We start from the raw sequence: 26,064 nt of genomic DNA, 5'->3' as shown, positions 1-26,064 counted from the left end.
GCATATAATACAATAAACGCACGGTGCATTCGTTCATTGCACGCTTATTTACTGTATTTATTTAAATCACACCTTGTATAATATAAATCAACTATTGTAACTTCGGATTAAAATAAATATAATTTTCTTCTGGAAATTGAAGTACAGGAGGTCAATAAAGCCATTTGGCGCGAGCTTCATACTTACGAGTCTCAAACATTTATTTCAAGTTATTTAATTGCACCTCGTGTGTTAATAAGGACGTCTCTATTCTTTGTCATTATTTTATTATTTGATCGTGGATTCGCGTGTAGTTTTCCGGGATTTTTTCACGTTTATAACATTAAATAGCGGCAAGTTTCCCGTAGAATGCCCTCCGGAAAGCATTCCTTTTCGGTACATTACTCAAGTGTCGCGTTGTCATATAAAAGCAAAAGTTTCTAAATTATTAAATACTGTACTGTATATTGTTTTGATAAACAATAAAGAATAATGAAAACGAAGCATGACATTTATTTAAGTACACTTGGTATTTTCAACTTTGACATATTTTTATTTTGTTTTTACTTTTATCCCGTTGATTATTATTTTAAAAATATATTTTCAATATTTAATTATTATAATATTGTTTTTATAACAATATTATAACAAAAACTTATTAGTTTTCAGATAATACTTTTATAATTAAGAAAACTATAGAAAGGCCAGGAAATAAAAGGATCTACTGGAATGGCACAGTACTCAATTTACAACCACCAGGATCACTTTTGGACACCCATCTGTAAAGTTATGCAACTTCTGTACAATGTTAAAACGGTTTTATCATTAATTTAATTAACAGATAAAGTCATATAAAAGTAATTTTAATGCATTTAATTCGGTCAAGTGTTTGGTTTGATTCGATACGGCAAAGGAACAAATTGGATGAACTGCCAAACAGGATACCAGCACCATTTTCTTGTGTTTATTTTACCGTTTTACCACATTGTTGGCTCAGCATGGCCCACGAGGCCCTTGCAACATAAAACATCTTTTTTTTTTTAAATATATTCTTCCACTTGTAATTAGTTGTGAGGTATTGTATGTTGGTGTCTTTGGAATACTGTACGTATCTGAGGCCCGAAAAGCCTAGGTTTACCTTTAAAATTTCTATTGTTACTTATGTCTGTGGAAATACAAAACCTAATTATAACATTAATTTGTTTACACATGTAACTAGTAACTTTGGAATAGATTTTACAGTAACTAACATGCATTTTTGAATTTAAAGTATTATAGTTAATGTAAACGATGGTATTAACAAATATTTATTAATATTTTTTTTTCTAAAATAAAAGGATACATTTACAAAGAAAATGAAGAAATATAATCAGTTAAAAATTAAATCTTTGTAATGGGTGAGGAGATAAGCTAACGTCACGTGGCAATTGGTGGTGGTTCTGACTACGGTATGTCTGTCCGCTCTTTCAAAATTGGATTTAACCAATTCGCAATATTTTCCATCACTAAGAACCCAACATTTCAATCGCAGACATTTTACACGAATAGAATCTATAGCTTTGGCACTTCGGTCACTGAATCGAAGGGTTGTAGGATCCCAAGTCATCTCGAGTCTCTCTATCTTGCTACAATTATTAGCAATGGAATCAACTAAAGAATCTACGTGAATCTTTGTTTGGCATTTTTGACAGCAACCTTCTGGCATACCCATAACCAGAATTCTGAAAATAATATTTTATAATTATTAAAAAAAATCTCGATTTTTATCATTTTAACTTCGAATATATCAATATGTTTTGGAAGAATAAGGAATGCAAATGCCCACGACATTGGCCCTTATTCTTCTAAACCATAGATGTGTGTATAATTTAAATATTAGAGTAATCAAACACTCACTTAGTATGAGGCATTAAAGGTAAAATGACATTCCAAAAGGCTTCAGTTAGATGAGGCAACCCAGAAAGACAAAGACCCCTCAACATTGGTCCCTGGATTTTAATGAGTTTCAAAAGTGCTTCTTCTGATACATTTTCATTTTTATCCAAATCGAGGGAAACTAAACTCTTAAAATTTCCTTTTTCCATGTATTCTTTCAACACCTGGAAATATTCAAATGGTTTTCCGTTAAATTCTTTATTCTAATTTTACAAAGCAAAATGTAAAAGTAAAATTTATGCAATTATATTCAAGTGAAAACATAACAGTTTAATTGTTGCGTGTAAAGAAATAATTCTGTCCATAATAATTTTTGAAAACCTACAATAAACTGGTTTTAAATAAATATCATTTAAAACAACAGGTCCCCCTTTCTGTCTTCCAGCGAGAAGGTGTCATTCAAATAGGAAAATTACTGAATAGAAAGTTACAAGCGAGCACAAAATATCTTAAGGGGTTTTAAGGATACCGAATTGAAACATTTGATTCATTTTTCGTGATATTTAATTAGAATTATCATCTCATATTCTTAATTGCACTCCGAGATGCCATTCTGACATTGTGATGCTGGTTTCACGAGTGTTAGTGGTTTTAACGGTAAGTGTTATCGTTACTTTATAATTTAGTGCTAGGAAGGTATGGAATTTTCGTCTTTTAAACAAAATAAAATGTCCCAAAAATAAATAATAACGCTAACTGAATAAAAACCTTGAAAATAAATGGTAATGATTGAACACGATTCCTTACACTGTGGCACTCTTGGTTCTGCAAGCAACGAAAAAGCAGTTGCTTTTGCCAAAGCACAGGTGTTGAAGGCCATGTTCTAGGTATAAAAGTGACCACAGATGTTGAAAGTCATTTCTATCACCTACGATGACTATTATTATGCTGGAATTTGGGCATTTTATGTGAAGTTGTATGATAAAATTAACGACAATTCTGGGTTCATGGCCACGTTATTGATCATTCTTCTTCGAAGTTGACATCGGAACTAATTGATAGCATCTTGAAGCTTCTTCGAGACTTCGAGCTGGTGTCAATGAGTTTGTGACATGCTCTGTGACCTGAGCCACACAGAACATGCTCAGAGATACCGAAATATGTTCAACACTTTTATAGTATTTGAACCTTGAATCAACCACTTTCATGCAAGATTGAACGCTTCGCAGTTTGTGTCAATGTTTCACGGATAATAGTGTTTAGTTGCACGTTTCAAACTGCCTAGCAATCTCAATCTCGGGTCTTAATCCGTGTGATTATTGGCTGTGGGGTCAGTTAATAAGTATGGTTTATCGAGGACATATTGCAAATTTAGCAGGCATAATAGATTTATCACACTATATGTGAAAACCACAAGAAGATCAATTACACCTGTCCGTTGAACACTCACTGTTCACACCCTTCAGATTTTACAAGTTCAGAATGGAGATCACATTGAACAGTATTTCTTGCATCCCTAACATCACATTATAGAACGAGTATCTTGTATAAATAAAATGATTACAGCGCCAAAAGTGCCATAGTGATAACTTCTGGTCTAATTTTTTACGGAAATATCTCTCTCATATTCTGAAATGTCTCCATACCTGATTTTGTTGCATTTAGACTGCAAAATATTCAACTGTCTGTAGACAGCGTTGAATAGTCTACTTTAATTATTTAAAATATCAAAATCCAAATGATTAAATATACAGGAAGCTTTAGAAATATTAAATATTGGGCCTGTAATATCCTCAGAAATATGCTTTTATGATCAATTCTAGTTTAAAGTGTCTAGTCAATCGTTCATTATACGTTAGTTTCAACATATATTTAAACTTGCCAGAACAAAAATAGATTTAACGCTACCTCTTCCTAAATATAGAATGTTTGGTACCATCGAGGTCGCGGAAATAGTATCTCTCTATTTAACTATATAAGTTCGAAAAATAGTGAATGCTGCCAAGTATCTTTCACTCTATAGTCATTTGAGAGTACATTTAAATGGTATATTTACATCGAAAGTATCTCACCTGATCGGTGAATGCATCTTGTTGTCCAGCACTCAGGTATCTCAATGCAGGTATTCTCACTAATAAATCTATAAGGCACTCTGTTGATAGATCGGTAGCAGTTATATCTAACTCTTGCAAGTTTGTCTTCTCCCATTCTACTGCCATTACATTCTCACTTTTCAAACCTGAAATCATTAAATAAATTTAATCGATCATATTTTATTTTCTGTATTTATACTATTTTTTTTTTGTTAGATTTAATAATACTGGGAGTGACTTACAGGTTTGTTGCATAAGAAGACATTTTAATTTTTTACATCTTGACATGAGCACTTTAAGGGTACTTCCTTCTACTTTGCTACAATAGTTAATGGCCAAGCATTCCAGCTGGATACAATTACTGCTAAAAGCTTCGACGTGGCTGTCATCAACGAAAATGATGCCAAATAGATTGACTACTCGTAGATTAGGAACTGCACTCTTCAATTTGTGAATGTTAATTACTTCGTAAATTTCTTCTTCTTCTTCTGCTACTTTTTCGTAAGTTCCTGAGAAATAAAAGTGATTTTGTAGGTTATTAACGTAATACTACTAACTTATAGAAGAATTACAAGTATAATATTGGAAAATAGATTAATAATTCAATATTATATACGATTTTATATAGAAAGTTGTTGCATTTTCTGTGAAAAGAATTTAATTTTTATGCATTAATATTTAAAGATGAAAGGTTGATTATGTTAGACCTTGGCTTCGTTTCAAAATATGCCGACTATTTGCAACGAATTTGAAGATAATTTATTTTAAAGATTAAATATAGATTAAAAAAATCTACCTGTTTCATTTATATAACTATCACAAAATGATAGGATAAATTTATTCAGTTTGTTTAAAAAAAAAATACGTTATTTTTAATCATTTAAATTAGCCAAAATAGAAGACATTTGGTTAAAATTCTATAAGATAATTAAAAACTTTTCAAATGAATAAAACACAGCATTGATATCCAACAACAAAGTTACTTAAGCTATCACTAGCAATTTCATTCTAGTAGTTAAATTGATACAATTACTATTCACTGGTAGCTTGTCGGGGGTTTACATCTGATGAAAGAGCTGACCACGTGGAGTATTTCCGAGTTGTCTTCACCTAAATAGATGCCATTTTCTGTTAAAAAGTCGTCCTCCTTGTCAACCAACCTTCCATTTCCAACTAATAACATATCTTTTTTCTTATATAATACCTTCCAATTCTCATTTGTTGTAGTAGGCTATCTATTATGAATTTATCTTGACATTTTTTACCCCCGAATATCCGTAATAAATTAAAACGTTTTTCTTCTCAATAACAATTCTTAGTTTGTGAATAAATGGAATAACAATATCAGCTGCAGATTGACGTGGCAAGACTACAGTAAAATGTATTTTTAGCCAATTCTTGTTGAATAATCAATGACACATCTGGCTTTGTGTTATGTGATATAAGAAAAAGTTTAATTCTTCCACGTTCTGATCTCAAATATTCTCGGTTGCAAAACAATTCCCTCAAGTTCCAATAACAAGTGATAAATTAAATGTCCTTACCAATTAAATGTAATACTTCCAAACCGTTGATAAAGTTGTAAATTTTTCTCATAAATCCCTCCATAAAAATAACCTCGGATAGACAAATACACATCGATCGTAATTTGGTAGGAAACGTTTGTAAATCGCTAAAATCGTGAAGCTGCATGGCAGTGGAGAAATCCAACAACATCTGGGTCAAATTCGGGCATTTGTTGGCCAATTCGTGTAGGACTGTGTGCGTTATCAATTCAATGGGTAGTTCGATGTATCGTAGATTGGGACCTGTTACAAATATATTCAATAATAAATATACGTATACCTTATAAGAAATTTTAATATAATAGTAGTTTTATATTATACTGTATTCTTCAGAATAGAATTATACATTTGCAAGAACTGTAAAAAAAATACAGTCGATCCCCCCTATAACACTATTGATAATTCCGTTTTATATGAATTCCATGTTGTACGAGTCACTTTGATTTTACAAATACGTGTGCCGGGTTGTGAATGGCTTACGTATTTGTAAAATATAAGTGACTCGTATAACATGGAATTCGTATAAAACGGAATTATCAATAGTGTTATAAGGGGGGCCGACTTTACATTGACTTTTCTATAAAGTTTTGTAGAAATTTGAGCAGAATTGCTAGAAATAAAATAAATTTATTCTTTGAGGGCCTTAATATGAGAACTAAATTCACGAAAATTAATTTAAAATACATCGTATTATGTTAGTATCTTGCTAACAATCTGTTGAAAGCTGACGAGTTAACAAAAATAGAATTTGATTTTATTGCTAAATAACTCGGTAATTAGTAAATAATCCCTTGTTAGAAATGTATATATTCTTTAATTATAAATTATTATTAATGATTATTTTTTTTTTAAACAATAAGGATAAATAGTGAAAGTTTTACCTTTTCATTTTCGTATCTACGGATTAAGTAAAGGAAATAGTTTAACTGGCATTTGTTGTTGTAGAAAGAACTAAAAATAACGGAATAGAAGAATTTCTGCCCTTGCTTTAGTGTAAGGAAATCTGTTCCAGTTTAACTCTAATCCTGTAAATTCGCTTAATATATTCAAAATCTAACAATTCCTAGCAATTGAGAGTATCAGGAGTAATCACTTCTCTCTAATGTATATTAAAAAAAATCTTTAATTTATTGGTAGGAATAGTCTAAAAGTTAATTAAAACAACAAGTGAGAACAATATAGTGAAAAAGTTTAGTTTTATCCACTCAAACACTGGTGAGCCTTAAAAAAGATACGTCAAAGTGCGTTAAATATGTTCTATGGATAGAAAAACTTGGGAATAAGTCCTTACTACAGTATATTATCACCATCTGATCAAGTTATATAATATATTTATCATTTATAAATATAATTTAAAACATTCCAGCCGCCAAACTGAATTGGTTTAAGTATTGTAGCAGCCAAATTGCCTAAATTAAAAGATTGTAACTACTAAAAGTTATTTTAATGTCATCTTTAAACATAGGTGTCAGCATATAAATCAAACAATTATTGATTTTTTTCTTTAATTTTTTTATTATTTATTTATTAAATTTCTAAAATTTATTAGATTTTTTTTTAAAAAGTGTTCGCAGGGAGGAAAGATTTATTTTAAAAAAAAACTTTCTCCCAAAATCCATTTGATTACATTATTGAATTTCTTTATTGTGAGAATGCTTTATTTAGATCTACTTACCGAATCTGACAGAGATTAAAGCCAATAATGACTCGATGTTGGAGACGTGAAGACCAGAAATTTCTGGTCTTAACGACACTTGAGTCCAAAGACGAGAATCGCTGGAAATAACTCTCCATTTTTTATTTACTCGAGCGATGCGACTGATTTCTCGATGGGGCAAATAAGAAAAGATCTTCAGGAGTACTTTATCTGGTAATTTCTCGATTGTCTGAAAAGAAAATACGACTTTTGTTAATATTATATACGTTAGAAGTGTATATATATATATATAGATGCGTAATCTTAATTTATGACATCGCTCTTATGAGGAATAAGAGCTCGCTTTGAGACGATTTTCTGGGATTTTCGTAAAAGGCGAGGTTTACTTTCTAAATTAAATTAGACAGAGGAACTTTTCTCCAATTTCCATACGTAAAAGAGTGGAACAATCCTTAAAAGAGATCGAAGATAATATGATGAGTAGTGATTTTTGAATGAAAAAAAAAAAAAAGGCGATCTTCCAAGATGGGAGAACTTTCTATCGGAAATTTGCCCCTATTTAGATATTAGAGATAAAGAAAACTCGGAAAACCCCATACGGAATTTAAAATATATGCTCTCCATCCCTAATTAGTAGTGTCTTGCCCCTGTACATCATACTTTTCCTGTTAGCAATAGAGTCGTGCCAGTCATGTTTCTAACTCCTTTTCTGTGAAAATTTTTGAATTGAAATACCGTGACTTTCGGTACAAACTAGAAGTTCGTATATAGTTAAGCGGTGTCTCCTGTCTCCAGTATTTCCATAACTGATCTCGACTTTTATCTATCTAACTCCTTTTTCGAGATTAAGGAAGGACAGAGTGACGACAGTGGGAATTAATAGGTCTATAATTTTTTCAAATTGCAGCCCAATTGTAGATTCAGTAAATGATTACAATAAGTCATTCTTTTGGCTTTTGCACAAGACATTTGGCTTTCTCATTGAACTACAGTTCTATAACTAGTTTAATTTTGTATAGCGAAAGATTAGAGATTAGGATTCAAATACAAATAAGATTAGTGAAATCTGAGAATTTATGTAATCTGTTGCCAGCCTCCCTCGTTTTTTTTTATAATAGAAAGAAAAGAGGTGGATTAATAAATAACCAGTTAAAAGCAACGGGTTGATTGATTGCTTCTGCTGTTTATTTATTAATCCACAATTATAAAGGAACTAGAACACCTTTTGAATTATTTGAATAAATTAATAAGAAAAACATTTAGGAAATAAATGTTTATTCCTTTAAATTTTAACAATTTAATAATCACTACAAGAAATTTTTAATTTAGGATATTTAAAACTCAAATCAAAGCAGAGTAAAAATATAAAATATAAATTATAAAAGTTGATTAAAGGAAAAGTTAAATCGATTGTGTATATAGTTTTAATTTTTAAGATCAATTTAAGGAACAACAATACTGTTTTATTTACAATAAATATAGACAAAAAACAATTAGGTTAAGTGGCAAGTAATATGACGATAGAATGTTTACAAACACAACTTTAAACCACGTTCTGTGAAAATTTAATTATAAGTTCAAGTGTGCCGTGAAATAAAAAATAAAAAAAAAAAAAGGTTGAAAACACTGCATTAGAAGGAGAAAAATCTAATAATAAATATTCTCCATATTGTTCTGTTACCGGAAAAGATGATTAGTGAAGTACATTATAAGAATCTTTACAAAATATTCATTAATATCATTTCAATATAGTCTTATAACCTTATCAATGGTGTCCCAAAAATCAACTAACTGTGCTTTTTATAATCAAATTAAATTATTCAATCTATAATTTATGTACTGAATAGGACGGAATGTGTCAGTCTATCATTGTGGAAGATCCGGAAACGAATATGGAGGTCGAAGAACCCCAGGAATTTTTCGGGGGAATGGCCCGTCCCGTATATTTCGGGCCCCGTCCCTTGCTACGGGCATTACGGTATTGACCGAACCCACGATGGCTTGATTAAATAAAAAAAAAATGATCTCTTAGTTCTCACAGGGGAGAAAGAGTGAAAAAATAAACAAAAAATATACTGTATTGATTTAATAATGAATGTTTTCAATTAGTATGGAATTTCTTAATTCTATTTTTAGTAATACAAATTAAACCATTGAGTATAAACAGAAATACATTATAGTTATAAACAATTTGAGGAATATTTTCAGGAATTTCCTAAGGAAAGTGAAGAACTTTTAAGAGATAAACAAGATAAAGATTTTCAAACACTTTAACAAAGACTTCGAGATAAACTGTAGTGAAGCTTCGAGTTGTAAGTAAAAATAATTTTTGACTTTTAGAAACGTTCTTCATAGTAAAAGTTACTTTTAAGGTTCTTAATTAATATATTTAAAAATATGCAAAGTACATAAAAGTAACTCTTCTATTTAATTAAATTACTTTTTGTAGTCGTATTTATTACTTTTAAAAGTGACACTTACTCATTTATACCGGTTATATGAAGTGATTTGTCGTTAAAAAAAAAACCCCTTCCAATTTGGGTAATTACAACGAAATAATTATACTGGAGATATATACAGCTTACCGCTCTTGGGATTCCATTTTTACTATGTATGCTACCGGTTCCACCCGTATCTTTAAGGTTGGCAATGACAGCTGTGGAAACATCTTGGGTTATGGCCCACATTGAGATTCTTCTGTCCATTGTTCGTCTTTCACTCAAATATATAATCAGAAAAGAAAAAAAATTTCGGGAAAAAAGCCAAGGTTTGGTTAATTACAAAAGTAATAGGACAAGTCGAGATGGTGGAAAAATTGGGAGGAGTAAAAGCCAAAAAGTTATTTTTAGGTAAAAACGTAACATTCGCTCCACTCCAACCTAATCTGAAACGTTAAGTCACACTACAATAGAACCTAATTCGAATTAACTAATAAAGAATTAAATGATTCCCTTTTAGTAATTACGTTTTACTCTTCCCTTTTCAAAATATCATTAGCGCTTCTCCGTATTCGTTTCGGCGAGGACAGAAGGGTCACCGAGAGAGGAGGGAGCTAGGGATTTTTCTTCGGGTCATTACACGAGTCCACTTTTACTTGCTTGATATTCATTGTGGCCGATACCGGGGCAATCGTGAGCTTATATGGACCTCAATAATAGAATTAAGACTCTAATTCCATTTCATATCTCCTTTTTTACTCAGCCATATTTACGAACGTCTTATATAAACACGTTAAAACTGAAGTGTTTATTTACACTACGAGTTAACTTACCCAAACAGACGTTACAGATTCGAGAAAAGGATAGTTTTGAGGGTTTTAATTCTTCCCATTTGAAAATAATTTTAAAAAATTAAATAAAATCTTGATCTTGACGCTGTGAACAGTGTTATAAGCAATGGGCCCCAGAGATCTTAGGGGACCACCAGACATTCTGTCACGTTGATCTCGGTTTATCACGTTTATTTTTATTTTTTCTCTTTATTAATTTTCTAGACTTTATAAAAAATATGATAAAATAGGCTACACAAAAATTTACAAATCAGTATAATTGTTGATCAACAGATGGCAGCTTGTCACACGGATAGGCTGCCATCTGTTGTTCAAGAAGTGAAGTAAATTGGCTATATATATATATACTACACATTTACGGCTTATCTTATGTAACTTTTCATAACTCCTTATCCAGTTGAACGTAATTATGACACGAAAATGAATAAAAATTTCAAATTCACATTTCATTATTTATTTTTACTAAAAACAGTACAATCGATACAACAATTTGAACATGTTTTTCATGAAATTATCCAAGAATTACAATATAAATGTAATACATAATACGAGTAAATGATATCTAAAAGGTAATCATGTTGCTAATAAGTATAGAAGCTACGTTATAAAATAAGGGAACGAAACACTAGGATTATGTACCAGGAGGAATTCGCTCCGACTTAACTATCAATGGGTTAATTAAATATATATCAACAGCATTTTCAAAGCTACAATATTCTATTTGTAATTACTTAATTTCGAATAGAATTACATTGTAATTACAATATTCTGGGAATAATACTCTGCCTAGATACACGCAGCAATACGATCGGGTATGCATACACGCACCGTATAAGTTCGCCCTTAGATGCAACTGCCACTGAAATCCTTCGCATTCCAAAGCTACTATCCCATCTGGTCCCTCAAATGATCAATGGGCGACAAACCTGGATACCGGGCATGATTACCAATAAAATAGAAAAGAGATTAAGGGAAGAGGCGATGGTGAAATATGTAGCCTATAAAGAAAGATAGGATAGATGGTGAAAAGGGCAGAGTCATGAGCGCCCTGCATCGCATTTATTAAAACAAGAACAGATTACATACATGTAAAACAGATATAAACATATAGCGACAGAAATACAAATACAATGGCATAGTTTTTAGACAAACAGTTGAAATTGAGATAACATTAGATAGAAATAATACTGAAAAACAGGATTACCAAACTAATTAAAACTACATAATTTGGTGTAGGACGAGGATGACAATCATATTGAAGATACTATATTACAATTGCAAACAGAAATAGTGGAAACATGGTAAAAGACAACAATAAATGACGCTTACATTATTGATCAATAATGACATAGACCGTGTACATACAAGATACAATACAAAAGTACTGTACCTGGCAAAACAGTGAGGATACCGATTGATAAGGTCCTTACTTGTCAATCGGTACATGGTGAAGCTTGCAATGCAGATGAGGTAGAATTACCACACAGATGGGTGAACACCAGTAGATGTGGAGCTGATACTGTCAAGTAGTACGCGACAATAAACAAACAAACATCAGATGCTTGCTGCACGATGAAACAACCATAAAAACTGAAGATGTTATGCGGCTACGTCGACCATACCTGAAAAAGTAGAGACTACGAGGGCGTGTAATCGTACCTGCGTGACATTTCAGCTTTAACACGCAAGAGAGCAGGACAATCTTTGCTCATTGAGCTATGATCTTTTCTTGAGTAATTTCTCTTACTACAATTTACGCAGGTGGTGCCTCGTGTTTCCTTGAACATTCCTTGTGGAGATGATGATCGCCACAGTGGCTACAGATACTTTCTTTCTCCGTGCATGTACTTGCGCGGTGCCCAAAACAAAGGCACTTAAAACACTGGTTGATCGGTACTGGTTGAAATCATACACTGGACACCTGCTCCATTGAATGTTTGTTTATTGTTTTCCCTTCTAATAGTATATTCCTGATGTTAGAACTCACCTCGACCACCCAAAATTCGTACTCCTTATCTCTCTGTCTCATTTGAAATTTAATTTTTACCTTCTCGCGGAATTCTTTTGCAGCACAGGGCCCTTGAAGTTGGTCGTTTTGTCTGTAGATATAGCTCAAAAGATTTTCTCTATCTATGGGCTTCGGGATGGATGCTATCTTCATTAGTGGCCATCTGTTTTCCGCAACTTTTGATCCCAGGTATAGCTATCCCGTCAGCATCTTTCAACGTGAGGCAATCCACAGCCACCCCGCCTCTACCGATACTCCGAATCTCCCTAACACCGAAACCTAACACCTGCGGCTTGATATTCCTCGTGAGGAGTGCTCTAGTTTCTTCAGATGTGCTCTTGGATTTTGTACTGTAAACTAGGACGGTGTAACTCGGCGGCGGAGGAGTAATTGGGGGTTGCGCAAGTCTGATTCCTCTTCTTAGTGCGTCGCTATACGTGGGGGTCGAGCTATCTTCCTGTTGTTTAAAGTTACCAAGTATATTTTTCCCCGGAGCGGAAATTTCTTCTTTAATCTCGGTTACAGAGGCCAATAATTTCTCATTTTGCTCTGACACTAGCTGAATTATCTCCTCTTTATAAGCAATGGAACTCAGCTTTTGTTCCAGAGTGGTAGTTATATTGTTACACTCAAAAGCGACCACTGCTAGATTAATTATTCTGTGAAACCGTTCAGTAACGTATCTCAGGTGTTCTGTAGTCTGTAATTTCCTATTCGGTTTCGAGGCAAAATATCCCTTAACTTCGTCTACTGCGCGATGTGCCTCTCCCAGAAAATTTTCTTTTGCTTTATCATCCATTATGAAATAGAAACCCGTTACTAATTGAGAGCTGATAATAAAAACAGACCGATGCACTGGTGTAAGAAGACTAGCCAGATACACTGGGTTGGATTCCTGGATGAAGCACTAGTTTAAGCCTGATTTCAAAGTACTTCGGAACTAAGACAGGACCGAAGCCAAGCTGCAAAAAAAAAAGAAAAAAAAAAAGATAAGGGTTACTCACCAAGGGATCTCAACTTATAAAACTCTGAGAAAGTCCAAGCTGTAGATCCTGTGATCCAGGAGTAGTGGTAGATCTCGATGATGTAAAGTTCGAAAGTTCGCACGAATCTGCTGACACCGACAATCCTGAGTCAGTTTTCCTATAAGGATGATGAAAGACACGATAACGGCCAAGCTAGCTTGGCCGGTAGTATCACTGGCCAACAGAAGAGGGCAACTGTTCTGCTTGATATCGAGTTGCTAACCAAAGACAGCCAAGAGCACCAGCAGTACACATAACCACAGCACTAGGGTTTCTCAAACGGGATCCCGGTTGTTTTTTTAACCCTGGAAATCCCGCAAATTTCTTAAAAATTCACTTTTTTCTTATTTTGCGTAAAAAGTTAAGGAAATTTTGCAAATAGAAAGTAGAAGAGAAGGTGGTATTATGAAACACTGTGGGTATTATGGAACCACCCCATTTCGAACTGATAATAAAGGCGAACTGTAGCGGAATGTGGCCGAACTGAACTAGACAGACATCCATAGCGAGGGGAAAACCCGTTTTACTTCAGTTAAACGGTTGTCCGTATTTAATCAGCAAATTTGTTTTTTTTCAAAATTCGCAAGTTTTGAATGCTAAGTGAATTTAATTATTTTTAGAATATAAATCGTGTAGTTGTAGGTTCACTGGTGCACGTATTCCGTTCCAGAGAAATAGAGGTACGTATTAATCTGTGTGATTTTCACGTTTTTAAAGTTTGGTGCCGACAGGAATTAAGTTAACCCAAGATGGAGATGCGTGAAATACGGACCCCATTGGTGCTTTTAATACGGAACCCAACTCCCCTGGTGTTCGGTATTACCAACAAATTCAAACCATAAAATAATGGTTTTACGTTTTATTTTATTTACGAAAACATTTTTTTAATTTAAATACTATCTTAACAAGAAATAAAATGTAAGATAACAATCGAAATAAACATTTTTTTCATGAAAAAAATATCGTCTGCTTACAAAATAGCGAAACTGAGCACGCGCGAAGTGACAGTATCGTCTGGTAAAGTAAATAGTCTACAAGTAAGTTGAAACTTTTATGTTTATTTATTTGAAAAATAACAATAAATGTAGCAGTTGTGATAAATGGGCACACTGTTCTTGTGCCAATATTGAAGTGATGATGACTCTATTGATATCTCTGCTTTTGACTTGCCTGGTTTTAAAGATAACACTGCTTGTCTGTTTGCAGATGATAGTCATGGGGAGGTGTGGGTGCAATGCTTAATGTGCACATAAAGATTGTGCTGATGTTGAAACGGAACATTATATTTGTGATTTTGGTTAATGTGTACCTAGGTAGTCCAAGATGGCGGCGTTTCCTGTTCGTGGGCCTAACGGACTCCTCCCGGAGGGGAGCCGCCGGCAGGCCGCCTTGTGCTAAACGTCACTAGTTACTGATTCACGGTAGTTCTTGAACAAAATAAAAAATAAAAAAAAAGGAAACGTCTACTAAAAATATAGTTAATCTAACCGAAGCGCCGCCATTTTGGACTACCTAGGTACACATTAACCGTGATTTTTGTAAATGATTAGCTTCTTTGTACATTTCTTTATTATTATTATGTTGGGTTTTGTGAGTTATACTCGGTTCACACCGGTGGCTGTGTACTATGCCGGACCAGAGTCAAGGCATAGCAACCAAAACAAAACTAAAATTAAATAAGTGTGTCAGTGTGTGTGTTTGTATTCAGGAATTTCCTAACAATGTGGCATGTATTCAATATAGTGGCTTTCTGTAGTGTGATGTATGTATTTCTACTCAATTGTAATGTTCCCAGGCTTTTATGTAGTGTGTGTGGTATCACACCTGTACAGGAGAGAACGACAGGTACAATAAGCACCCTATCCATCCTCCACAAATGCCTTATTTCCTGGGCGAGTTCTGTGTACTTGCTATTTTTTTCAGTGCATGTGTTTTGTACATTGTGAATGTTTGGAATGGCTATGTCTATAATGTATGTAATTTTATTGTGTTTGTCAATGAGTGTGATGTCTGGTCTGTTGTGGTAAATTGTTTTATCTGTGATTATGGCTCTGTCGTAGTACATTTTGTGCGTGTTGTTTTCCAATACTGTCTGTGGAATATACTTGTAGTATGGTTCGTGGATGTCTACCAATTTGTGTTTCTTTGCAAGCTCTTGGTGTATTATATTTGCTACTTGATTATGTCTGTGTAAATAATCTGTCTGTGCCAAGAGCTTGCAACCAGAAGTGATGTGTTGTATAGTTTCTGGCATGATGTGACATTTTCTGCGTTTATTATTATTATTATTAAATCATTTTTGCGTTAAAATACATTGGAATAAATGATTTTGTAATTATTTAACATTCTTTGTACTTTCCTATTTGTTTTTGGCTACATTAAAGCAATTTTTGAAAATATACAGTAAGGTTCCGTATTACCACCCGATTTTCTCTAAGCCTACTTTCTGACTTTTTGTACAAAAGCCTTCAAAAACCATACTTATAGTTACACTAACGAAAAATCCAATTAGGAACATTTAGTTTAAAATAGTTAAAAATACTTTTTGCACAAAAAATGTGGGTGTAGTTATGATACCTTGTTTACAATTCACTAAAATGTAATTGGGGTTCCATAATACCACCTTCTCCACTATAATTAAATCATAAACTGTCAGAATACATTTGTATTTATTAATTTTAAACCTACTTATTAGATTTTTTAAATTTTCGCTCGTTATGGCAAGACACAAATGGTCAATAATCAATACGTAGCTTATTTGTGGCGGGACTCTCAAAATTCTTTATCTTTAATATCCGGAATAATTGCGTTTACGCTGTCTTCTATGATGTTTCTATTAAAGCAGTCGAGGTAGACAAATCGAGAATACTAGAGAACAAAAGAAGTACTAAAATCTCGAAAACGAACTCGAAATCTTTCAGGATACTGGTGAAAAACGCATAATATTTGTCTTCTCTTAACATGCAATACTTAACTGAAAACACACACCAGAGCAAAGTGACACAGGTCTGTCACTTTCTCCCTCGATACCGGGCAGGCCAGGGAAATGGTAACGCGATAAAGACAATCCCGGAAAATCTATTTGTATTCGGTCGAGCATTGCCTCTCATTAAACGTAACGTATAATGGCGTATAAATCTCTGAATGCACCACTGTGTCATTGATGTCTCTCGTACCACTAACAGAAATGACTATTATACGAGATAACTCCCCGGATCAGCACACCAGTAGTGAGGTGCAGCGTGCTGCTCAACAGACATGATTCAAGCGTTCACCATTGAATTTAAAGAATTCCTAGGAAATCGTTTATCCATCAATTTTATCTTAACAAAGTATCTTTCCTTATTGTTTTTACAGTTTTTCCTCCCTCTTAACGGTTAACTGAACTCTCAGCCAAAAAATGTTTATATTTATAAACCTTGTTTTAGTGTATTGTCTACGAGTGTAAGGAGCAAGTGCAAGTCTCAGATTTATATTCTGTCTACTCGCTTTTATCGCCCTTATTTACTAAATTCGCTGATTGAGACAACCTGCGTTCTAAATAGTTCAAAACACTGTTTGAAGTATTTAAGTAATCTTTCTCTTTACAGTTTGTCGAACTGTAAAGTGAATAAATGTTTTTGTATGTGTGAACTTATTCAATAATTACTCAATATTAATTATAATTCTTTCTATTATATTTGTTCAAAAAAGTTCCTTTGATGCTGTCAACTCGAAGACTTGTGAAGTGACAAACGTCGAATTTATAATGGAGTTAAGCAACAGATTGAAAGAATCTAAAACATGGACGTAAATGCAATTGATTAATCATAAAACAATGAAGATCCGGAAATTATATTGGTATCAAAACTGTTTTCATGTAACTGAAGGTCGACAATAATAATTTCCTTTTGGAAAATAGCCAAAGAAACGGAGAAGAGTTGTTGATTGTTGTGATATTTATAGAAAGGACAATGAGGAGCTTATATATATATATATTTTTTTACCTCCCTTTGACGATGAAGTGGAATGTTAATCACGTAAGAAACTATTTCCTTTTTTAAAAATATATCAAAATACCATTATTCTTTCATTCCACGAAACGTTGGATCTTGTAAAAAAACCGACGACAGATATCTAGAATTTTTTTTTTGTTTAGATACTACCCTTATAATTGATTTAATAATACCCTTATGTCATTTTATAATTACACGTGTTTTAATGTAAATTAAATCAAAGTAGATCGTATAAAACTATGTTCTTACCAGATCCTTGGGGCCAACGTATGGTCTTCTGGAAGATACATCCACCACCATCTCGCTTCAGTCACGATCTCAGAAAAATCACGTGTAGTTCTTTCAACAACAAACTCTCTAATGACATCACTATTACTATTTACCCAACATGCACTTGTTCAAAGATCTAATTTCACTCCTTGGGATGAGGAACAATAGATTCAGTTGTAGTAGATTTTAGTCTATAATATAAGAAAGAAAGTCTCTCTCTTATAGGATTGTCGGCATTTCTTGTCAATTTATTAAATTTTTGAAATATTATCGAATTTTAAAGAGTTTAATTAATTGTTTCAGATAAAATCACCCCTTTCTTTATTTATTTCTTATTGTAACCTATGGTTAACTGTGAAGCATTCTACATTAAAACCTGCCGTGTTCTTCATTCAGTAATGATAAATTTTATGACTTAAGAATGCCATTTTGTCTTAGAATTATTCAAAATAATTGTAGTAGATTATTTTTTTTAAATTACTGAAATCTTTCTATCTATATGCTATTGCATATTGAAACACTTTTACATTATTTAAATTAGGTTGTGACTTTTTTTATGATTTAATGTAATTTAATAAAAACAAAACTACAAAAAATATAATTAAAAGTAAAATTGTTGACAATATTATGACCTAAATTCTTGGGCTTTATTACCATATTTACTGAAAGCATAACACTTTTCATAGATGTATAATATGAAATATAATGTAATACACGCATACTAGATGTTAAATCTACTGTCTTCTAGCTATTAATATTTATTTTAAACTAAAAAAAGGAAAGTTTTATTTATTTATATATATATATTTGGCATAGAATAATTATTGAGTAAATTATTCTTGGCCCAAATTATATATCTCTCCCCCGTATTTATAATAAGCACCCTACTCGTTTTCAACATAATTTAAAGTCTGTAGGAGTAAGTAAATTTCATTTCACTCACTATCTTGTAGACGAAAGAGGTAAGATTCTTTTCAAGTTATTTCTTCTTTTTATAGTTTAAATGCTAAATAATTTTTCTTAATAATTATTTTATTATTATTATGGTCATATAATAATATAACAATAATTAAACTATAACAAATCATCCCAATGTATGCATAATTATTGGACGACTCCTGAAATGTAGAATATAAGATAAACTTATAATGGGGGTACATTGTTTATTTGCCGAAGAGTTTAAAAGATGCATCCAAATCATGGTGTGTGATTTGTAAGGAATCTGGATAGACCATGTTAAACTCTTCGGCAACTTCTCGCTAATTGAAGGTGCCAGCCATCGAAATAACTGGAATTTTAGTTTCTTCTTACTTAGTTTTTTTTCCTTCTGTAAAAGAATAAATCAGATCAACATAACGGTTTCAGACTTGTATGAAAAAACCCTGTATTATGTTGGCCACTTCTCTAAATGGCGTTAGTCTAACCACTTACTACAGATGTCGTAATTAGTTTCAGACATTTTGTAATACCGATTTGATATAGTAAGGATATCAATATTTATGCCATTGATAACAAGGTAAGAAAGAAAAATATTAACTTGAAAAAACACAATGATTTTATATTACTAAATTACGCTGTTTTTTTTGTCAAGCTCCTTACTATATATGACTCTTACTGTTGAGATCTATTTGTTTAGTACCAATTTCGGGGGGAAATTATGGTACTAAATCGAAGTTTCACTTCATTTAAATGTCTCCTTAAGAATTCTGTTTATTAGAATTTCATACACTGTATATTAAGTAAATGAAGTTACGAAAAAAACATTTCGTAACTGTATTCGCTGTAAAAAGAACAAGCACGTGTAAGATTAGTTGTTTCGAAATTTTGAATAAATAATAAGTTAATAATAACTATAGATGCACACTGACAATTGGTGCTTATGGTTGTGTGAGGATCTAAGCAAACCACAACTGAACATTCTACAGCTTACGGCCTGTTAAATTTTAACGTAAGTACGATTCCGTGTATATATCTAAAATCCTATCTCCCAACATCAATTTGATCCTCTAAAGCAGAAATACATACCGGTCTCTAGAAGCAAGTATTTGTCATAGGCCTTAAACGAAAGCCTGTGTTTTCTATACCTAAAATAATCATTTAAGTTTAATAAATTATAATTTTTTGCTTTAATTAGACCTAAATAATTGTTATTTACTTAATTATGTTTATTCACTCAGAATTTTACTAATACATGACCTAATGTTTCTTTCACTAGAGCATATATTATAAGCTTCTTATTATTATATTCTAATTCATTACTATGTTAAGAATATTAATTTATAAGGAAAATATAAGATTGACGCATAAATTTAAATAAATATTGTGTTGAAATAACTTTATCGAAATTTAATTTCGTTGGGAATAGTTCCAAGTAGAACGTGTAGGTTGAAAAGGTTTAAACAATTGTACTGTGTTAAATTGATTGCTGACTTAAGAAGTGACTTGATTAGATGAGAATAGTTTGGCTACACTTACTCCATTACAACAGAATAATATATAAAATTGACTTATAAAACGTTATACAAGTATTATCAGAGTAATTTCTATAAAAATCAACTTTTTTTTTAATTGATAATTTTTTAGCGTGATGAAAACCATAAATAATTACTCCAGCATCTTGATTTATATTTGCAGATTAATAAATATGGAGATACACCACTTAGAAATGTGCGTATCAGATGGAAAGAAAACATTAGAAAAGATGAAAAGTTTCGGATTTACCCTTTTTGCAATTCGAATAACTGAATGTTGCAAACAATTCGTAATTAAATGTGGAAGAGTTAAATTGGTTATTACTGAGCGCATTTCAATCAAAGATCCGAAGAACGAAGATTGGACCATTTTTTGTTGTCAAAAGAACCATAAAAGAGATTCGGTGTTTAACATTGCTTTTGTAGTAACAGATGTCAAAGCAATGACAGAAAAAGTATCTAAAACTGGCAAAAATATTATTCGATCCGTTACCGAAATTAATGAAGAGAACGGTCGAATTTTATATTCGATCGTTCAGTCCGAATGTTTAAATGTAGTCCATACACTTATAGAAAAAAGGAATTGTCGTCATCCATTTTTATTTGGATTTGAATTAGTAGAATTATCTAATCCAATTAAAAATTGTATAGAATTTGGAATTAATCAAATCGATCACGTTACATTAGTTTGCCATGTTGGACAGATGGAAAACATTTTGAAATGGTACGAAAAACTGTTCGGTATGAAAAGATTTATTATGAGTAGGTAAGTAATTCTTCTTTATTTTGAAATTAACTTCATAATATCGAAATCATTTATCTTTTGTTGTATTGGCAGAGAAGAAGACGAACAAGAAGGCATGATCTTCGATATTTACGATGTATCCATGCGATTGAAAGCTATGCAATTCTGGAAATATTCAGAAACTTCGTTGACTTATTCTCCACAATCTTACCAAACTGACAAAAGTTTTATGTTGGTGATAGTCGAACCGCTAACAATGAAAAGTAAGTACTGTACAGTCGATCCGACCTCCCCTATAACACTGTTGATAATTCCGTTTTATATGAATTTCATGTTGTACGAGTCACTTAGATTTTACAAATACGTGTGCCGTTCTGTGCCCGGCTCACGTATTTGTTAAATCTAAGTGACTCGCACAACATGGAATTCATATAAAACGGAATTATCAACAGTGTTATAGGGGGAGGGTCGACTGTATTCAAGATTTTTATTCCTAATAATTAAAATTTTTGTATTATAATTTTTAAATTATATTATTTCAGATTTCAATCATTTGAGTACTTTTTTGTTAGAACACGAAGGTCCCGGAATAGAACACGTAGCTCTTCATGTACAAACGATGGAGAATTCTGTGGCAAAAATGATTCAAGCGGGAGCCATATTTCGTCATCCTCCATTTTCGTATTATACACAGGTTAATAATTATTTATATTTATTTTTATTCCTATTACATCGTAGTCAATTTTTAATCCATCACACTCCGAAACTTTGGATCTTTTTGTATATAAAACTAATGGACACGCTAGCATGGTTATTATTATTATTATTTTAATCTAAATGCTGGAGAATGTATAAAGAAACTTTTCATATACAAAACATTTAAGATTTATACTTAAATTTCTATTTTAGATGGATAAAATGCAGCAGATAGAGAAAGCTGGTAAAGACATTCTTACTTTAAGTGACTTGGGTATTTTACTAGACTACGAAAAGGATGTTTATTTTAAGAGCACCGAGAGCAACGAAAGGAATAGGTAAGTTATTTTCCTGTTTATTATTCAAATTTAAGAAATTCATTCTGTAATCATTTTTAACAATTGATTAATTCGTTTTCAGTTTAATAGATCAATCGATTGATCGATCGATCAAAATCAATGATTTGTTAGCTCATTAGGGCTTTTTAAAACATACATATGTTGGGTTCCACTATGCCCACAATGATAACGGTTGGGTGATGAGGGACGGGGCCCGACATACATAAATTGTGTCTTTAATATAAATAAACTTTCGTGCAACGAATAAAAGAAAAAAATATATATTTTTTATTTACATAATTCGTCAACAGATGGAGATACAAATCTTTTCCCTGCTTTACAAGAGATAATAGAGGTATTATCTTTTGTAACAACAGAAAATTTACGTTAAAGATTATATATAACAAATTATAATTTTATCTTCGTTACTTCTTATTCAATGAATTTTCCTCGATACGTATTTAGGTGGCCACTAACAAATGTTTAAGGCTTCCATAAATGTGAGGAGTGGGCCAAATGGTTCTGTTAGTCTTCCCTAATTATTCATTTAGTTTTATATATAAATTATAATTTAATTTCTTTAGAAATTTACTGTAAAATTTACTTAAAACAAACACGAGTTTATCAATTAATTTTGCTTATTTAATTTTATTGAATTTATCAATACGTATTGTTTTGATAGGAATGACAATTGTTATATTATATAGACTGCATCATTAGAATTTGTTTATGGTAATCCTTTGATTGATGTTGGTAAGATTAAGCATCAGTTCTCACGCTTAGCTTTACCATTCCCGGTGCTTAAATAAGTACAGAGTAAGAATTTGATAAGAATAGAACATATCCTGAATATCGAGTGGGGCCTTAAAAAATTAAGGTAATAAATTTAAATACAGGTAAAATGTCTACACGAGTAAATAAAATTACAATAGTCTGGGGCCCCTATCGAGGAATTCAAGGAAATCCTGGTGATTAAAGATACATTACATTGTTTTAAATCGAGAATAATTTGAGATTTTTTTTGACCTTATCTGTTGATGTGACAAGTTTACATTGTGTAATAAAGAAGACCAATTTAGTAGTCTTTGTCAGAAAAGAAAGCGCAAGATAGGCCAATATCCAAAAAGTAGTCTCAACAAAAAGAAATAAAATAAAATAAAAAAAACTTGACAAATAGACTAGAAGATAGACAATGTTAAGAAGTGAAATGTTTTTAGAATTTAAAGAAAAAATAAAAAAATAAAAAATAAAAGGATATTTTATAAAAATACTTATTGATGTCTTTCGCGATTATAATGAGGATGTAGGAGTGTTATGACAATGGTTTATAGGACATCTTGATATACTATGGTGGAAAAAAATACTCTAGAAAGGTAAATTTAATGATTTTTCACAATGATCAATTCGTTTTCCTAGAAATATAAATGAAAAAATATCGTTCACGGAAAATATTGTTTATATTTATATAAATAAACTACAAAATTTTCTTCGTTCTTTTACGTAAGGAGACTTGAGCCACTTTTGACTCCTTTCCTCTGTTATGTACTGTATTAACAGAGGTAAGAATAATGTACAGTACAATTATATACTTATAGAAAACCCTCCCCTTTAATTACGTAAACAAGACGGATCCCCCTGACATAGAAGAAATGATTAAAAAGTTCTACAAATATTCACTGAGTTTATTCACTTGACTAGTAAGTAGGCTTATAATAATAAATTCGTATGCCACTAATACTACTAAAAAAGTCTATGTAGACCAGTGTTTCTCAACGGGGGCGATATCGCCCCCATGTGGGCGTTTTTCCATGTTAAGGGGGCGATTTGTAACAATTTATATTTGGGGCGAAAAACAATTTTCCGGGCGATATAGTAAAACATTATATTAAGAATAATTAGATATTTTATTTGTTATATTGTACAATAATTAAACAAACAACATTATACTAGTCACTAGTCTATTCAATGTAGTACGAATTTGGCGTTACCCTTGGCCCTCGGCATCGGAATTTTGAAGTGAAGGGGGCGATACTACGTAACGGTTTTATTGAAGGGGGCGATACTACGTTGAAGGGGGCGACGATTCGTTACAGGTTGAGAAACACTGATGTAGACAATACCTCGATCCCTCCTCCATCGTGTACAATGATTTTTTTTTTATTAAGCTCTGTTTATCTGCAAAAATCTCAAGTTATTTATTTAAATTATTAATTTAAATTTATTAATTGATAAATAATTTATATTTTTCTGATGACATCTCCTATTAAATAAGAAGATAATATCAGAAAAAATATATATATAAATTATTTATTTAAATGACAAGAGTCGGTCAAGAAATGACCGATTCTTTGAAGCTTAATAACTCCGGAGTTTTTTGTCGAAAATTTCTGAAATTTTACAGAGATTTGTTTATTAGAGAGATTAATGCTATTAAATTTTGGTGATTAAAGGTCAAGGGGATGGGGAGATAAAGGGGGTCTTGTGTATCTCCAGTAGGGTCAGATTTAATGACGATTTTACTAGTTATTACCATTTATAATTTTTTTTATAAAACTCATCCCTACCCTCAAAATTAAGCTTTTTGCCATTTTATAACAGTTAAAAATATTTTAAAAAATTTTAAGTAAAATATGATAACAGATGGCACCACCAAATGTTGCCAGGAAAGTTAAGCAACTTGTTGTTGGAAAGAATTTAAATTCTTTTATATTTTTACTTTATTTTGATCTATTTAAACACGAATAGACCTTCAGAATCATTTTTTTTAATACTGAAATTAAAATTAAAACAAAGTGAAATGTTTGAATGAATGAAATTTTCAGGTTATTCAACCCGAAAATTCCTTTTCAAAGGTGATGTGTATTTGAAGTTTTCTCGTACTGTTAATTTAGATTTAAAAAAAAAAAAATGCTCTAAATGCATAATCAACCATGTTGAAAAATGCGGAAAACAATAGCTTCTTATAGTTTCTTTATAGAGAAATAAATTTTAAAAGTTCGATTTGAGTTAAAAGTACAAAGCTTTCAGCAACGTGTGGATAAAGTGACAATATTTTGCTATTCCAGCGTTAAATTTATAGTTATAAAATTGTATATAATTATCATTTTCATAAAATATATTGTGTAAAGTAAAGAGAAAGAGAGGTAAGGAGACTATAAGATATTTATTTTAGTATTTTTTGAGCATTTTAATAATGGTATATTGAAGATATTTGCGTGTTTAAGCAGGGGGGTGAAAGTCTTAAGGAAAACACTTTCTGCTGTGTTTTTGTGTTCCTCTGATGCATTCATAATTAGAACCTTTACAAATTAGTTGGGCTTATCTTCCAACTATGAATAATTTTAAGGAATTTTCCGTTCTGGTTTACTATTAAACAAGTTGGATTTGATCGAATGATACGCGGAATTTAATTCAAAAGTTTTGCTCTAAAAGTTTAATCAAAATTAAATCTTTTTAAGAATCTTATTGATTTAGTTTAAGATAAATAAAACAAAACATCTTACCGAGCTAAATTGTGAGCCTGATTTTTACAAAACTAATGCTCAAGTTGTCGGTTAGGATACTTATTTAGCATGTTTTAAATAGTTTTTCTAGGTAAAAATAATGGATAAGACAAGAAACTAACTTTGATTTTTCTTTTTAGGTTCTTGATGCAAATATTTTCTCAACCAATTTTTGATAAGAAAACATTTTTCTTCGAAATTATCCAAAGATGCGGAGCTCGAGGTTTCGGAGCAGGAAACATATTAGCTCTTGCCATTTCCATTCGAAAAGAATCTGGAAAAAATCTCGCAAAGACAACTGAAATTTCAACTAATAAATAAATGAATTAATCGGAGAAATAATTACTGAATTAATTTGTTGGTATTTTAATCGGGAGATCTTTTGTAACAGATGGTCGATAAATAAAGTGTATTAGAAACGATACAGGTGATTGTCGTCTGGAGAGAATGGGAAGGAGCTGGATGATGGGAGGGAGGTCGATGAAGCGAAGGGGGAGTCACCAACCGTGAGACGATGCAGCAATCAGAGCGACGATAATAGTTTTGTCAGACCAA

General features: G+C 31.9%; 2 protein-coding genes across 7 annotated transcripts; one reads left to right on the top strand and one right to left on the bottom strand.

Moving 5' to 3' along the window:
* Window positions 1–952: 952 nt before the first annotated feature.
* Window positions 953–17,870, bottom strand: LOC111625791 (F-box/LRR-repeat protein 12-like). Of its 2 annotated transcripts, none has more exons than XM_023369014.1 (7): window positions 17,736–17,870; window positions 7,188–7,398; window positions 5,492–5,755; window positions 4,190–4,456; window positions 3,927–4,093; window positions 1,876–2,078; window positions 953–1,700 (listed from the first exon to the last, which is right to left on the bottom strand). In XM_023369014.1, the coding sequence occupies exons 1-7, from the start codon at window positions 17,784–17,786 to the stop codon at window positions 1,349–1,351; spliced, it is 1,515 nt and encodes a 504-aa protein (XP_023224782.1). In that variant the 5' UTR covers window positions 17,787–17,870; the 3' UTR covers window positions 953–1,348. The 2 variants fall into 2 exon arrangements, with proteins under 2 accessions (XP_023224782.1, XP_023224781.1); XM_023369013.1 differs by lacking the exon at window positions 17,736–17,870 and adding an exon at window positions 9,755–9,995.
* LOC111625793 (4-hydroxyphenylpyruvate dioxygenase-like protein) lies at window positions 9,375–26,064 on the top strand. 5 transcript variants are annotated; one of them, XM_023369017.1, is made up of 6 exons: window positions 9,375–9,481; window positions 20,391–20,993; window positions 21,066–21,235; window positions 21,515–21,666; window positions 21,882–22,006; window positions 25,650–25,977. In XM_023369017.1, the coding sequence occupies exons 2-6, from the start codon at window positions 20,401–20,403 to the stop codon at window positions 25,828–25,830; spliced, it is 1,221 nt and encodes a 406-aa protein (XP_023224785.1). In that variant the 5' UTR covers window positions 9,375–9,481; window positions 20,391–20,400; the 3' UTR covers window positions 25,831–25,977. The 5 variants fall into 5 exon arrangements, with proteins under 5 accessions (XP_023224785.1, XP_023224788.1, XP_023224783.1 ...); XM_023369020.1 differs by lacking the exon at window positions 9,375–9,481 and adding an exon at window positions 18,724–19,272 and having other exon boundaries at window positions 21,545–21,666; window positions 25,650–26,064; XM_023369015.1 differs by lacking the exon at window positions 9,375–9,481 and adding an exon at window positions 18,726–19,272 and having other exon boundaries at window positions 25,650–25,978.

Source organism: Centruroides sculpturatus, unplaced genomic scaffold (assembly GCF_000671375.1).
Source record: "Centruroides sculpturatus isolate CEXI.00-Female unplaced genomic scaffold, Cexi_2.0 scaffold355, whole genome shotgun sequence".
In the NCBI taxonomy this organism is placed as follows: domain Eukaryota; kingdom Metazoa; phylum Arthropoda; class Arachnida; order Scorpiones; family Buthidae; genus Centruroides; species Centruroides sculpturatus.
This window is presented reverse-complemented; position numbering and strand designations above follow the sequence as displayed.